Raw genomic sequence first — 17,115 nt, forward strand, 5'->3', positions numbered from 1 at the left:
ACATTGACTCCTTCTCAAGCCCACCCCTTGGCCTTCCTATCTACTCTGTCCTCCCTCTAGACAAAGGCCTCAACTCTGCTACCAGCACTGTCTACATCCTACCCAGATCCTCCCCCACTTCTACTTGCCGTGAACATGCTGGTTGGCTCCCAGGCACAACCTCTCTGATTTTAAGTTCCTTCTCCTAGCCTACAAACTTATCAATGATCTTGATCCTCAGTACCCGTCTGATTGTATCTCTACTCACCATCCTGTTCCCTCTGACACTTCTGTGCACTCAAACTCACCATCCCGTACCCTCCCTGTGTCTCCTCTGGCTTCCGCTCTTTCCCCCTGCTTTCCACCCCCCACACCCCCTGCTCCACTGGAACCCACTGCCCATAACAATCAAATCCAGCCCAACTGTGATCTCTTCAAAGTGCTGCTTAAAGTGCACTTACTTGCTGAAGAGGGAGCTCCCGCTGCCCTCTCCCCCATCCTCCCTACCTGACCCACCATTGCCTCCAGTGAGCGCTTAATAATGTAATTGTGTATAGTTAAATAGTACTCCTCTTTAGTTTGAAGCACTTGCCCCTTAGGTTAGTGCAGCTTTTGTAAGTCACCTGTTTTCTTATATAGATAGCATATTTTCTGCTTGTTTTGTCCCTGGTCTATGTACCTATTCTTGACACCCTCATAAACTGGCTCACTAGTTGTTCTCATCTTTATGCTATTGTACAGGCATCCTTCGTGCAAATGCTTCCGCCAACTATAAAATCATCTCTGTCCGATATTGACCTCCCTGTTCTACAAATAAATTCAAATCAAATACAAAATACAAAATGCGCACCCTTCGGGAAATGCCATGTACCTTGCAAGACAGTGGCATATTTTGTAAAGGGGACAGACCCACCAAGTCTCAGTTATTAGGTTTGTGGGAGGCAAGGCCTGGCACACCGTCTCACTCTTGACCAGGTTCAGTGGCCTCGATGGCTAAAATGGAGTCGACGACCTAGCATCTATAGTTTTTCCATTAAAACATTCTCTGCTTTCCAAAACTCTCCAAGTTCAGACATGTGGTCTGCTGTCCCTTGAGATATGACTTTGTGTGGGGAAAATAATCCCGGCCTTTGCAGAAGGCCTAACTGTACCCGTTCACTCTTAAAGTGGCCCTCGCTCACCTGTGGCTTTTAGAGGGAGGCTGGTCCTAAACTTCTCAGTTCTGAGTAGGGGCCCTAGAGGGCTCACCAGGAGTGTAAAATGGTGCGACTGACACTCTGTTATATCAATTTCGTCAGAGAGAGACTTGGAGGTGTCTGCTCTTAACTCTGGTCATGTCCTTGGTTTCAACTTTCTGCAGACAGCTGAGGGTCCAAGAGACCACAGAAATTGTAGACCGGACTAAAGATTCCCGACAGGCCAATGCCCCTGAATGACCGGCAGGCCTGTGGAAGGATCAGGCACTTATCAGCAGACCTGGCTGAAGATGTGCGGGTGCCCATTTCAACATGATGGTTGGGGGGCCCCATCTAAAAGCGAAAAAAGTCTGAGGCACCCGCGGGGTGCATACATTACAATGGCGATAAAGATGAGGTTAATATCCAGCGATTATCATGAGACGGCCAGCCGGCAGGGAGCTTAAACACAAAAGGGCCACTGAAGAGCTTTAACCCCTTCTTTGTCTGCAAGGTACTGATGTGGAGGAACCAGTGTTGGAAGGCAATGAACTGATAACACTTCTGTAAATCCCGTGGGAAGAGAAAACACAGCTTGAATTGCAAACGCTGCAAAGCACACATTTTAAGCCCCAGAAGGAAAATAGAGAAATTCACATTTTGCCTTGTTACAAGACTGCTGAATGGCAACATGGGGCCAGCTGCTGGGGGCTGCCTGAGGCTTGAAGCCCCTCACATTTGAAAAAGTTGAAAGGCCCTGATGCCACCCCTGCTTGTTAGGCTGTATACTGTAGCGCCCATAATGTGGCTGGCTGACCCTGCTGGCCCTTCAGAGATACTGGCCTGCTGGGAAATCGCTAGATTTCCGTACACCCCAGTCCACTCACGGCAACCCACAGATTGGGGTCAAAGGGTTCATTTTTAAAGAGAGGAATGTTGTTTCAGGGAGGTGTGAGACCCATTTGCCATCAGCTTGGAAGAGAGTGAGACTGTGCTAGGATGTGTGGGACCTGAGGTGCTGGCATCCTGTGTGAGGTCATTTCCCACGCTTACCTCCTCTGCTCCTGGACAGGGTGAGCAGCTGGGCGAGCTCCATCCTCAGGTTGCAGTGGCCGGAAGTGCCCTCCTCAGACCAACTCAGTGCCCAGACAGGTCAGCCGGCGGACTGGAACAAATCCAACCGGGAGAGCCGGCTGCTCCCCACAGTGCGGCTCCGTGCATTTACCGCCGCTCCCCCCACAGTTGCGGCATTTCCAGCGGCTTCTCGTAAACCCAAGCAGCCCAGGGACGGCCGAGTGGCACCGGAGGCATGTGTGCGCGCTTCGCCCCGCCAGGCAGCTCTTCAGATCCGAGGGGTGTGCAGTCCGGCGTGCCGCCGCTTCCAGCGCAGGCTGCAGCCCCGTCCCACACGGCACGATACTCAGACTGAACAGGTTTCTAACGCAAATGCCCAACTCGCCAGTAGCTGCACCTTGGCAATGCACCGGGGCTTGGGAAAGACAAGCAAACTTGCCAGCCCCCCTCCCAGAGCCCACACGCCGCCTCCTCCCCTCCTCCCACCAGGCACTGAAAGGGAGGAAATGTCCAGGAACTGACTGCACGGCCAGGTCCCCCCCGTCCATTGTCATCCCCCGGCCCCCTTTCCTGCCCACTGCCAGGAGGGTGTGTCTCTCTCTCTGGGCGGGGGGAGGGAGGATTGGGAGGGGGGGCAGGGTCATGTCAGGTTTCCACACTTATACGCTCTCTTAAAATATCTGCGTCATTGTCCTTAAAATATCCGTACATTTAACGGGAAATTAAAAATATCCCACCTCTAAAAGTGTAGTTAACTTCACGGACAGTGACCCAGATTTTATTATTCTTGTTAGTCAAAAATCAGCAGGTTCCTGTTGCATCCCACCCAAATATTCACCTGGCCCAATGCATTTCAATGGAGTGGAGGGCCCGTAACGTGTGGCAGAGGTATGCCAGCCCAGCACTGCCCATTTCAATTACGCCTGCCCCCCCCCCCACCCCCGAGACCAGGCGCAGTCTGGCACCCCGCGTGATAGTGATTGTTTGGGGACCGTGCGTCTAATACCATGCGGGCCGGTCTCACAACATCCGAAACGGCCTTCTGGAGATCAATGGAAGTCCACGCCACTTAAAGGGCCATCCTGATACCAGGAGGGCTCAAGCATTTCACCCCCCAAGCGTCTGACCCTTCCGACCACGTTCTTTGAAGTGCCACTGTAATGACCAGGCTACAGTGTATCGAATATCTATGCAACGTACATGTAATGGCAAAGCTCACAGCAAGCAGCACCCTGGTAAAAACAGCTGGCAACAATGTTCCAGTGCCAGTCACTATGAAGAAGCAATTCTGCGTTTGCTGCACTTTATAGCTGCGTGCCCCTTCCCTGCAATGGCATGTACTGTTTTAACATGTAATGTTCATACAACTTTCAACTGAACTCCCAGACAGCCCAAAGCGCTTCAAGACCATGGCATTGGCAGCGAGGTGCCACACAAACATCACACCATGTAACATTTCCAAGAGGAACCACTAGACTATAGTAATGGGTGGGGGCAGTGGGAACCAAACGCCAGTCTTTACCCCCCATTCACTAATCGGGGAATCACCTTGGATGGTCTGGCGCAATGACATCATCGCTTCATGCCAGGACAGTGTAGTGCATGCCAAGGTGTGGGATCAGGATATTGCCGCCCCGTCTGCCTTAGAAAGAGCCATGGCGCCGGACGGCGTTCTATTGGAGTCAACAGACAGGAGTGACGAGCGGCACCGGTTGTGGGCCTAGGGGACAGGAATAGCTCGGGAGTCGGCCTAGCTCTTATTTGGCCAACTACCAGGCATGGGCGGCTTGTGCAAACCAACCAGAGCCGAGAGTCCAATGAACACTAAATCATCCAGGGATGGTTGAGCTCATGTTTGGCCGCCTCCTCTGGTTGGCCCCATTAAGTCATGTATACAGACCCCCTGGCAGGACTGGGGGAAGAATGCAGGGCCTAGGCCCGGGCTGACCTTTTGGGGCATTCACATGTGAGCGTAGGTGCTCCTTTCAAGGGGTGCTTTTACCTCTCCTTAATTTGGCCCATCACTCTTGAAAGCTGGCTGGTTGCAACTTTCTTTTAAAACCTAAGTCAAACTGTAGTGCTCTTCTTTGCTCAGGGGTCTCATTATGTCTGTGACTAAGTCTCTTTGCGCACATACGCTCTGTGGAAGCTAACATTGCACCTATCACCCTTGAGGGAACTGTGAACCTGTAGCACTCATTTACCAGGGGGGCAATAAGAACATGGACCATGTTGCTTGGCACTGACTTCCGTGACTCCATTCCTCCAGCTGCCCTGATGCTGTATCAGCTGTTTCTAGGGGGAGCAGTGAGGTTTTGCCGTCATGTGTCTCCTTACACGAAGAAGCCGTGATCTTGAAACCCCACTTAGCACCAGTTTACTTTTACTTTAGGTTATTTATAAGGCGCTACCAAAGTGACACGCAGGCAGACGGGCGCTGAGGGAAACAGTGGAGTATGACACGGGAGGTGGATGGAATCTCGCGATCTCTCCTTATCTGAACAGATGCGTTTTCAGTTGTTTTTTTTAAACCTTCCAAAGTCGGACAGTTTCTTATATCTGTGGGATACATATCTCCAGGAAGACAATGGCGGCCAGGCCCCAATCCTGCAGGTGTTGAATGCAATATAGCCGTGGCCATATATAGTCATAGCTCCGCATGGCCTCAAAGTTCCAGGGCTGCATTGGCCATAATCAGACAAGACAATAGCCAATACCTGGGTTCAGGGGTGAAGCCACATCTGGAGAGTTTGCCATGACTGATTGGGTAGCTTCCCAAAATGTTTCAATGAATGCAATCGTTTCATTGGGGATTGACGCACGTACTCTTGCCCCATATCCCCATAAATGTGGACGGCCATCTTAGTCACCGGATTTCTGGACGTCAAAGGATGCTCACCAAAGATCAGGCATGATTCAGACCTACTGGGAACTGCAACCTTGCAAGAATCCTCCTGATGGTGACTCTCTGCCTGCTGACTATGGGATCAGACTTCCCTCTACTTGGGTGAGAGCAGGGATGGAGCTCACTCCCCTTAACTTGGCAGGACCAGTCTTGCCGCAAGCCACCAACCCATTGCCATCTGAAGCCTCGTTTTCTTGCTTCCTATATGCAATCAATGATGAAGAGCCGAGCACACTGGAAACCGAGACTCCTCAGCAGCTCTGAACATAAAGTCCCTAATCCGTAAAAGGGCATGCAAAGGATGGGATACAGAGTAACTCGTACACCAAATAATCAGACTGACTCAGGAAATTGGCAAAGTCCAATCCGACTGTTTTAATATCAATCCCATTTAGTGGGAGCAGCTGCCCAGAAGGCCCCCCCTTCTTACCAACTCAAGTGAGGTTCTTGGGATTTGCAGATTTTTTTGCATCGTTGGAGCGAAGGGAGCGCCCAATCGGTTTACTTTCGAATCTGCCAGCACTATAAGCGGGGAAGGATCCTTGAGGTAATCAGTGCAGTTTTCTTCGTACCCCCGACACATGTGCATACTTGCGCATACCCATGATCGCTCTGATGGTGCTATTTTGGACCACTTGCAGTTTGGCGAGATCTGTTTTTCCCAACCCTACAAGGAGAGAACCACAGTAATCAATATTTGAGGAGATAATAGCTCGAGCAATCGTTTCACAGCCCTTTTGAGATGAGAAGGGGCGACTGTGCGCAAGAAGCCTAATATAATAGGCCGATGATGAGACGTGGCTATTGACCTGAGCAGACGTGCTTAAAGTGAGATCAAGTGTCACCCCGAGTATTTGAATTTTTCTCTCGTGGGAATGTCACAATTCGCAATGCGGAAGGATTCATAATCTGCATCAAGTTTAGCGATGCAAGGAGGGACGGAGATCATATGTGAGGATCTTCCCCTACAGCTCAACGGGATGGTCCATGTAGACGACTGAGATATGTTCCCAGGGGCGGTGGGGATTCCTTACAATATGCCTGACTCACCCAGGCGAACCCCTCATGAGCGGGAAAGGGGGCAACAGGGAGGACCAACAATATTAAAATGTAACCTAATAATGCTTTGAAAGTGTACGCTATACTAAGCATCATGCTGGAGCTAAGTAAACATTATGCACAGCTGAAGATAAGACAAAAGGACAAAAGAGTCTTCAGTCCATAGCTGCGTGCAATTGTTATGCTCTATCTGTTGGGGTCAAGTGCAACTGAACTGTCAGGTCACAGACTGTGTTTAGAGTTTATCATGCCGCAAAGTAGACATTGTTCACTGCAGTGGTGGCCCAGGTGGATGCTGGTCCACTCTCAGCTCCCCTGTGATGCTGGAGTAACTCTGGATGCAGGTTTGCTGGCCGGTTATGTCTGATGGAATGATCTTGAGATGGTCCCAATGCAGAGTCCTTTTGGTGTTGCAGGAGTAGGTGAGGGTCGCAATCAGGTTTTTTTAAGCTACCTTGTGGTTTAAAGGTGTTCGGTCCCTCATGGCTGGATTTCTCACAGTCTGAATTGTGCAAACGAGCTGCAGAAAGTCAGACATTCTGGTCAAAAACACTGGGCCTCATTATGACCATGCCGGTCCGGTAACAACGGTGCTGGTAAACCTACCGGCACCCTTGTTACCGGACCAGTATAGTTCAACTCTGCTGGTCAGACCTGGGGGGGCAGAACGGCACCTGCCGGCAGAGTTTCACGGAAGCACCGGCACTGTTATTAACACTGCCGGTGCTTCCGTGATTCCCATTCCCATTGAGACCTATTGGGCTCAATGGGAATGTGGATTAAAAATTAACTGGCGCCTGCCTTCTGGAACGCCAGGGTCGTAATCCCCCAGTGTTTCAGTGTTTTCCGGCAAGCCAGGCGCTAGTAAATATTGTAAGTCTGGCGGTAACCCGCCGGTAGCACTGGCAGGATTACTGCTGGACTTGTAATGAAGCCCACTGTCAAGGTTGTGGATCGTGGTCTCCTTCTACTTTTTCAGACTGGACCCTTCAAGCAATGTGTTTCAGATAGGGGTATAAAAAGCAGGCTTCCTCTCCTGGAGGTCCTAGAGTTCCTTTGGAATCTGGGAGCACCTGCGGGGGAACTTTGCCATGATGGAGCAGCTACTAGTCATGGGAGCCAAGGTTCCGGAGCTAGGGTATAATGCAGACAGGCCCAGACAGAAGGTGGCCCAGCTCTAGTGATGGAAGGTCACAAGATGAATCCAGTTACAGCACTTGAAGCAAGGAGCTCTCTCTTTGGAGTACAGGCACTTTGGAAGGTTGATTCATTTTCATAATTCAATCTTAGGCAGCTTCTGGTCATGTGTGCTTTCGAGCTGTAGAGCAGCCAAATGCCTCTGCAGGAAGTCCCGCCCCACCTACTGCTTGTATGTTGGAAGCCTGAAACTGCACCATGCTTGACATCAGTAGTTGTGAACATTCCGCAAAAGGTGTTTGAGAAAAAATATCCATTAAGAAAGCCATACCAGATGTATGCCTGAAGAGATGACAATGGTATGCTATGGTATTGTTTATTTATATAGCACCTATACATAGACAACTGTTTCAAAGCACTCAAATCTTGTGGACGAGGTCCCCAAAGGAATAAGAAAACAAGAGAAAGAGAAGCTGGTGATGTCACAAGAAGTGAGTGACCCACTAAGAAGAAGATGATGTATGGACCTTATAGAAACTGATGACGAAATAAGCAATCGATTGAACGTCCCTATGCGGAAAATAAGATTGCATGTGTGTGTGTGACGCACTGCAGAAAATGCAAACCGTTCAATGAATGTACAGACGCAGCAACACAAGTAGATTAAGTGATCATAGAAGCCGGCTATACGTAGTGATTAGACTACAGGCGAAGCCACCATTGTATAATGTCTGGACATCGGTGTCACACATTTTAGTAAGTTCAAACCCACAGAGAAAGAAGGATCGAGAGTTGTGTGTCGCAGCAAAGAATTAGCTGGAGATCGCAGACTTCAAGGGTGATGCTGTTTGGCCTGGTATCAAAGCTGAAGCATGCCAAGGCCGGTTATCTATCCTTAAAGAATAGAAACCCTTGTTAAAGTGCAAAGAAAGAACACCATGAGTGGCAAGTTTATTAATTCAAGACAATTAATTGCTGAAGAATTGGTCGAATTGCGGCCTCCAGTCACGTGGACTAAGGATGAAAATAGGAGTTGGGCATGCAGACCAGAACTGTGATAAGCATGTGCCCATATTCCCTTATATTTCCAGAGATGAGAATACATTGCAAGGCCAAGTTCAAAGGCAATCCTCATGGCAGAAGGCATGGGTGATGAGAGATGTTGGGCTAATTGGGTGGGAAAGCAAAGTCAAGTCCACCTCCCGGTAACCTGGGTGTGATCTTACAGGCTGCTAAGGAGCCGATTGTTCCAAACATGGCACGAGCATGCCAACCAGTTATAGAGGGCCGTATAACAAAGGGCCTCATTATTTGAGAGCCAATAGTATTTTGTGTACTTAATAAGTGTTGAGGATGTGTTGCACTAGAGGCAAGCTTAAGTTGTCCACCTGAAAGTAGATGTCCTATCACAACCCGACCCTGCATAGAAAGTATACTTAGATGTTCCCCTTGAACCAACCACAATCCCTCGTAGGTTTTTCTCATTTGCCACATAGCATGACGTCACGTATGACACATTTTTAATATATAAATGTGTTTTTATGTGAAATTAACCGAGAGCTCAAGTGAACATCCGTCGATGTCCATTGTAACTCCCTGTTTTAGACAATTGATATCAAAACAGTCGGATTGGACTTTGCCAATTTCCTGAGTCAGTCTGATTATTTGGTGTACGAGTTACTCTGTATCCCATCCTTTGCATGCCCTTTTACGGATTAGGGACTTTATGTTCAGAGCTGCTGAGGAGTCTCGGTTTCCAGTGTGCTCGGCTCTTCATCATTGATTGCATATAGGAAGCAAGAAAACGAGGCTTCAGATGGCAATGGGTTGGTGGCTTGAGGCAAGACTGGTCCTGCCAAGTTAAGGGGAGTGAGCCCCATCCCTGCTCTCACCCAAGTAGAGGGAAGTCTGATCCCATAGTCACCAGGCAGAGAGTCACCATCAGGAGGATTCTTGCAAGGTTGCAGTTCCCAGTAGGTCTGAATCATGCCTGATCTTTGGTGAGCATCCTTTGACGTCCAGAGATCCGGTGACTAAGATGGCCGTCCACATTTATGGGGATATGGGGCAAGAGTATGTGCGTCAATCCCCAATGAAACGATTGCATTAATTGAAACATTTTGGGAAGCTACCCAATCAGTCATGGCAAACTCTCCAGATGTGGCTTCACCCCTGAACCCAGGTATTGGCTATTGTCTTGTCTGATTATGGCCAATGCAGCCCTGGAACTTTGAGGCCGGCGGAGCTATGACTATATATGGCCACGGCTATATTGCATTCAACACCTGCAGGAGTGGGGCCTGGCCGCCATTGTCTTCCTGGAGACATGTTCCATATTTGCATCTCTGATGAGCCCGTGGCTTAGCCGGTAAACAGTCAGGGAAAAGTACATGGAATAGGGACTGTGTGTCAGAGTAACAATGCAGGATAGTCGTTCTTACTCCAAGTTGTGCAGTGGAGCAGTGGCCCGGATGCGCTCCATTCCCAACAGATGATCCATGGGTTTAGGGAATGCTGCTGGAAGTGATGTGTATAACAGCAGGTGTGATGTGACTACTTTCCACCAGGTGCGGTGGGGTGTGCGCTGTGTTGCTTGGGCAACACTGACCTGGTTGTGACGTTTTTTGTTCTGTTCATCTGCACAGCGAACAGGGGACGGGATGGGAGAGGAGGGGGTACATTCACACGAGGAGGGAGCCAGCCTGGCCCGACTTCAGGGTGAGCTGGAGGAAGACTATGGGTCTAGGAATCTCGCATGTGATTGCAATTAGTGTTGAACAACTACTTCTACAGCATTTAGAAAATCATGGGAGCGAGCGAGTGTCATGTGAGTGACCTCGTTGTTAAGGTAAAGCTCAGGCTAGCATCTTATTGGCGAGTTAAGGCCAAGCAACGTTCAAACGCGCTGGAGTGGGGAAAATGAGTTGCTATATTCCACAGTGCTTCTCTCCTGGGCGCTATGCTTGTTGTTTTAGGCATATTTAACTTGGAGAAAAGCAGGAGTGGGCTAGCAGGACCCCTGCTATTAAGCTAGGGGGACATGGATTATAATATATCAGGCAATGCACGCCCCAATGAGGCAGGGACATGGATTGAGAGGTTACTTCTGGGGTGTCTGCCCCTATAACACACACATGCCTCATGCCCTATTTTCCTATGCATGGAGGTGGGGTTAACCCTCTGGATCAGCAAATGGACCAAACGAAAGTAAATGAAGGTCACTTCTAAGCAAGGGCGTCAAAGCGCATTTACAGACCTACCACTGAACACACTGGTGGCACTTCTCAGCACCTGTAACCGAACTGCCCTTCAACCTTGGCCATGCGTGAACCCCCATCAGCAGGACCATACCCTCTGTTGTACACACATGTGCCACTCACCCTTTGGGGAGACGTTGGGGACTCGAGCCTTGCAAGACCCCAGTGTCCTGGGTGATGTCCTTGGACCCAGGCCTCCTTCACGTGTGGCCTCCCACCCAGGGGTCTCTCTGACAGTGTGGGCTGGGAGTTCCCTTGCGCTCTAGATTGTCCTTGCTTCCGTTTCCAGGATCATTTCTTCGCCCGCTTTCCCTGCCTGTGGGGCGCATCATCTCTCGCAATGATGGCGAGGGGATTTCTTTTCAGAAGGTAAAGTTCACACCTAAAATACTCAGGTACCTAAACTCCTGCTCCTAGCCTCCCCGTACTCTGTGGTCGGCACCCTGAAGCCAACCGTCTGCCTGGGGCCCAGGAGGTGCCATGTGGCCCTCTGATCCACCTCTCCAGTATTCCTGTCCAGGTATGCCTATACCCCCGCCTCCGGTACTCCCCAAAAAAGCACTAACTTTGGGAGGTGACAAGACCACTAACACAACACAGTTGATCTCACATGAAAGCCTCAGTCAAACACGTTATTTTCTCACACTCTGGAATATCAGTGCTGTGTCTCCCCATAACCACGTGCCATGATACTAGCCAATCAGGCAAAAGCTCTGACCCTGTCACTGGTGGACCAAACCCATTCAGGGCTCCATCCTTTGCAATTGGTTATTTATAACGCGCTTAATACCTAGAGGTTTCTAAGCGGGGACCCAGGGTTCGAACCTGTGTTGCACTGCATCATCTGGCTTCCAAGGCGAGCACGTTACCCCTGAGCTATCCTCCCGAGAGATCCTCCTTTCCACCCACAGCTCACTCACAGGATAACTGTATTTGCACCCCCACCCACCTACCCAGGCTCATTTAATCTTTGGTATCCCTCTCCAGTAGGCACGCCCCCTGTCCGCTATATTAGAGTACACTTGCTGAAATGTAATACCGTCCCTCAAAATGGTGTCCCCGCCCAAAGATCTTAAAGAAGCATTCACTGTTTTCTATTCAAACTTGCATGTACACCTCACAGTTTTTTCCGTATGTCCCACGAAGGGCCCTCCTTGCACGGAACATACAGAAGAGGGGCATCTTGCTCGTCACCACGGTTGGGTGGGCCTGATGCAACTAACTCCACCAGGGCCCCTTGGAACAGCACTCGGTTTATAGGCGCCATAGTGATGGGCCAATCTGTCATTGGGAGGTGCCATTTTATGTGCTAAGAATTCTCTGAATCTCCATACTGTACAGAAGTCAAGGGCTCTACTCAGTTGAATTCAGTTAAAACCAGGGCTTTAAGTGAGCCAGTTCTTGCCGGGGCTCAGCAACAGAGGCTCTCTGACCTGATTTCCCCATTCTAAAAGTGAATGAAAATAATTCAAAAGACAAAGGTGCGGATGGACAGTAGGTGGCTCTATAATTTATGTTTTCAATCAAACCATCAGTTTCAACATTTTGGAGTTAGGTTACTTTACGTGTTATACTCTGAATACTCAGTATTCTATTGAAGTGTTATCATAAGAAAGATTTAATATAATTAATATACACGAATCAAAGATTTCCTTCAAAAGAACTAAGGATTTGGTACCTGTATCGCCCCTTTTGATTTGATTTTTACAAATGAATATTTCCTTTTTTCCTTGACTGGTGATTAATCATTTTATATTTTAATACACTTTTCAAATAGATTTCACTCCCTTTCATTCCGAGTACTGTTAAGACCCCTACTCTAGCTATACCGGCCTCACGACTGTTAAAGGCTTCTTAGCTATTTGCGATTCCGATGCTTCGCTGGACACTTCTTAGACCCTGCATCCAAACATTGCCTTGCAACTTGTTAGAGAGCTTCCCCTATTTCTTATCCCACTTAAAACACTGATTACAAGTGATGGGGCAACAGAGACGAACATTTCTCTGCCACTTTGGCAGAGGAGGGGTTGTTTTCATCCAGCCAATCGATGGGTGGCATTAGGGCGGCATTTTAAGCGATTGGATTGGGGTATAAGACTCAGCAGAATGTAGGAGCACCAGCCAAATCTTAACCCCTAGAATGGACCATCCTCACTGCAGTCTGCTCACGTGCCACCTACCTTAACAGTGAGGCCGGCGGGGCAATGGTAACGGCCTGCGGTGTGGCAACATCGGTCGGGTGGTGTGGGATACGCACCAGCCAGCCCACCTGAACCCATTCACGCTCCAGCGACTCAAGCCCATGCCCGCTGATATCTGGGCACCTTTTGGCTGGAAAACAATTAGACAAAGAGCATATTTGTTCGCAGGTATTGGATCTGCTTCCTGACACATCAGTGGTCGAGCCAAGTGCAACCGTCTCCTTCTCGCCAAGCTCCTACCTGTCTGCAGTGCCCTTCCGGAGAACAATGCTGCCTTCTATTTGAGGTTCATAAAGGAAATATATGTGCACGCAATAACAGTGGGTCTGGCGTGCTGTGTATGGTATGCCCTGCAATTCTCTGCCGTGCCATGCTATGTCATGCTTCATAATGCTATGATACTGAAACTTGGGTCTCTAGGCTCAGCCGGCACGGGACCCATAGCTGGGCGTAACCATGCTACTCGGGGTGACTACAGCAAAACAAAAGAGGTGATGGCTGGAAGGCTTAGAATGAATCTTAACCTCTGACATTGCTCAGGGCAACACCCTAGACCATCGTGCTTCGCCTGTCAAGCCCTTTCAAAAGGGGAAAGATCATATGCAAATCAGGCTTGGTCCCACACCAAAAAAAAGGTGCCATGCCTGCTGGCTCTAGAGACCTAAGTTACTGCTCACTGATGAGGCCCAATGACGCTGAACCATGTCTGGGGATGCTCGTGGCCTTGTGCAGAAGGGATGTGACCTAGCAGTTCCGGCTGGACTGCCCCTTTTGGGGTGGGACCAAGCCTGATTTGCATATGGTATTTTTGGCAGGCGGAGAACAATGGTCTGGAGGGTTGCCCAGAGCAATGCCAGAGGTTAAGATTAATTTCAAACCTTCCAGCCATCACCTCTTGTTTTGCTGTAGTCACCCTGAGTGGGACGGGTATGCCCAGACGTGGGTCCCGTGCTTGCTGGGCCTAGAGACCCAAGCTACCCCTCACTGATGAAACCCAATAACGCTGAAACATGTTTGGGGATGCTTGTGGCCTCGTGTAGAAGGGATGTGACCAAACAGTTTGGGGTGGACTGACCCTTTTGGGGTGGGACCAAGCATGATGTGCAGATGGTCTTTCCCTTTTGTAATGGCTTGACAATAAAAGAACGATGGTCTCTAGGGTTCCCAGAGCAATGCCAGAGGTTAAGATTCATTCTAAACCTTCCAATCATCACCTCTTGTTTTGCTATTTGGCAATTTGTTCATTAGACACTTATAGTATATATTGTGTGCTTCCACCCTAAGTGTAGAAAACAACATGCTTTGAAGGGCTTCTCAGCTTGTTGATACCCCACGTGCCTGTGTGAGTACTTGCCCATCACAGGGTTGCTGCTTACTGCCAGTGGGTCCTTGAGCCACATCCCATTCACTACAGCATCTCCCGGCCGGACTGACCGATCATGAACACAGTGATCCGCCATACTCTTCCATCATGGCGACATGCCTGGAGCATGCGCACGGCAGCAGGGAAACATGGCTAATTCCAAAGGCTTCCCCTGGTGCGGTGGCTCTCTTCGGCAAGTAGGTGACCCTCTGCTTCATCCACTTAACATCCCACCTTTGAGGCTTACTGCACACCCACAGGCCATCATTCTGCTGCGCTGCACAGTTTGTGGCATGGTGGGCATTATCTTAGGACAGTGGTCTGCAACGTGTGGCTCTCCGGATGCAGAGCCTAGGACATCTCTGGCGGTGGCAGCGGAGTGATGGCGATTCCACTCACAGCCGAATCAACGGGGCCGAATTGCGATAGACATGACATACGAATGACACATGACACATGACACATGAATGAAAATCGAGGAGGGTTGTGATCAGCAGGAACCCCGAGGAAGACCCTGTTGCAGTGGAGCACTCGCACAGGGGAGCAGTTGTGCAATTGGGAGGTGGAGTACCCGTCCAGGAGGCATGAGCTGCTCATTCCGTTTAGCATCCTGACATGAAGCAAGCAAGGCAAGCACAGGAGCTCCCTGAAGAGCTGGGTCATTATGCATGCCTCTGTCATGTCAACCTTATTACTTATCTGGCTACATTCATGCATGGCACTGTAAACGATTTAAAACAGATCCATTCATCCAGAAATGCAAATTGACAAAAAAGTTTGGACTGAATGATACAAAAACAAACATGCAATATCGGCACTACGTAACAGTTACACAAAATGTGAATCATGTGATGTCAACACACAACCAAGGTCAGCAGAATATTTGAGGTCGCCCATTTCAAAGCGATGTACTGGCAGTGGTCGAAGTGAGCGTGAACGGTCAGGAGGGGTGTTCCACTACTTTTATTTTTTACTGTTAAGAGCAGTGGTCGAAGTGTACGAAAAGAAGTAGTGGAACTACGTTCCCTGCCGGCCTGCACCCACTCCCCCAAACCCCATCATCACGTCCCCTGCCACACACAATACACACCCCCAAACACTTGCACCTGCTATTTAAGGGAACGTTCAGTGCAGCGCACTGAAAGTGCAAGTCTCAACTTCTTCCTACACTTTTATTTTAAAACGAAACCATTCCAGAACGGTTTCTTTTTAAAACAAAAGTATAGGAGCTGTGAAAGGTAATTTAAAAAGTAGAGGAGCACCGCTCCCGACCGCTGCCGGTCACGTCGACCACTGGTTAAGAGCTCCACTACTTTTTCCAACCATTTTCACCATTCCGGAACTCTCCTTTGTGAAGTTAAAGCACACTTCTACACTTTACCACCGGATATCAGTTACAGCTAAACTGAAGTCTGTTTCAAGTCAATTGGCTGTCAACCAGCATGACTGCAACCCTTGAAGACTGTGTTGCACGCTGCTCCCTTCCTTCCTACTCTGTCCCCCACCGGAGTCACAGGTCCACTACTTTTCTGGTGCACTTCTATCACTGTATATGGGGGCCACTGCCTGCAGTTTAGAAAAACCTCCTGCGTATACTGAAAATAAATTGCACTGATAAGATGCGGTAAGTTTTTCAAATGCAAAAGGTCTTGGAAAAATGCTAAATCCGTGGGCATGCAGAGTTTCAGTTGGTGCAGTTTTATATCCCTGGAGCGCATATCAGATCAGACAACCCTTATAATATAAGGAAAGGGAAGAGTGAATTGAGTACATCTTAGGTAGAGGGCTTCCGCTGGGAGCGACAGCTGTGTGGTGCACACATTAAAATTGAGAATATGTTTCCCTATGCAACCTGCAATGGGGAGTTCCCTGGTTTACCATAGAGATTGCATAGCACGAGCCACCTTGAACTTCATTCATCTCCAGTCATGTTTACTGCCCCACAACAATGAGCTGAAAGGAGGGTGAAACATGTCTGATTACTGAACACTTTTTGCCGAGGTCTGTCTTTGACCAGACCATTTGCCTTTAAAGTGGCACAGCCTTTAGTTTGTGACACTGATACTTCCTTTGGAAGTATGTGCACACCTTCAACCCCACCATGTGGCTCCACTATGTGGCAACACCACAGACACATCCATGGAAAGAGAGTTTTATAGCTGCAGATTATCACAAGACAGGTTTATTGGCCTCTATTTATTTATTTAGATTCTTGCAAGGCGCTACATGCCTATTGACCTCAGAACACAGCACGAAAGAAGCAAAGCAAAACCTGGGTGGTGAGGATCTATTCAGGATGATTAAAAAGATGAGTCTTCACTTATTTCTTAAAGTGGCAAGTGATGGAGAGTTTTTAATGTTTACAGGCAAGGTATTCCAGTCACGGGGTGCAGTGAACTCAAAGCTACAATCGCCCACATTTTTCAGACGTGATCTTGGCTGATTATGCAGAAGAGTACCGGAAGAGCACAAGGATCTACTGGATAGTTTCTTGGTTAATCTATTAATGAGATAATACAGTGCCTTGCCATTTGACATTTGTAGGCGAGGGATAGGCCCTTATGCTTATTTCTCTGCTTCATCGGCAGCCAATGCAGTTTCCTCCTGGCTGCGGTAACATGGTCAAACCAAAAACTGCCCTAACGGCCCCGTTTTGAATGGTTTGTAACTGCTTCAAATTACCTTGAGAGGTTCCCATTAGAAAGCTGTTAGTAATCCAATCGTGAATTAATCAGTGAAGAGACAAAGAGAGATCTATTAGTAATGCTGAGGTAGGGTCTAATCTGATTAATTATATACCCACAGGATGAGCGGATTTGGGTGAACTGGTTTTTCATGGACATTTTTGCATCCAGCATTGCTCTTTAACGAAAGATTCATACTGCTGGAGTAAACTCTTCAATCTGGGGCCAGATTCCAACATGAATAACTCTGTTTTAGAATCATTCAGAGCTAGAGAGTTAGT

General features: G+C 48.7%; 1 protein-coding gene across 3 annotated transcripts in view; it reads right to left on the reverse strand.

Annotated features, from left to right (window-relative positions):
• NHSL2 (NHS like 2) overlaps positions 1–17,115 on the reverse strand; it is a 1,544,548-nt gene that overhangs the window by 611,728 nt on the left and 915,705 nt on the right. The window contains exon 1 of one of the 3 annotated variants that reach the window (XM_069648641.1): positions 2,208–2,633. The exons of the other annotated variants lie outside the window; for them this stretch is intronic. Within the exon in view, the coding sequence (XP_069504742.1) occupies positions 2,208–2,250 (43 nt within the window). The 5' untranslated portion in view covers positions 2,251–2,633. Of the gene's footprint in view, positions 1–2,207; positions 2,634–17,115 lie in introns of those variants that run through there. 3 annotated transcript variants of the gene reach the window in all.

The sequence above is a fragment of the Ambystoma mexicanum genome, chromosome 2q (genome assembly GCF_040938575.1).
Source record: "Ambystoma mexicanum isolate Mex_15411 chromosome 2q, UKY_AmexF1_1, whole genome shotgun sequence".
NCBI classification, from domain to species: Eukaryota; Metazoa; Chordata; class Amphibia; order Caudata; family Ambystomatidae; genus Ambystoma; species Ambystoma mexicanum.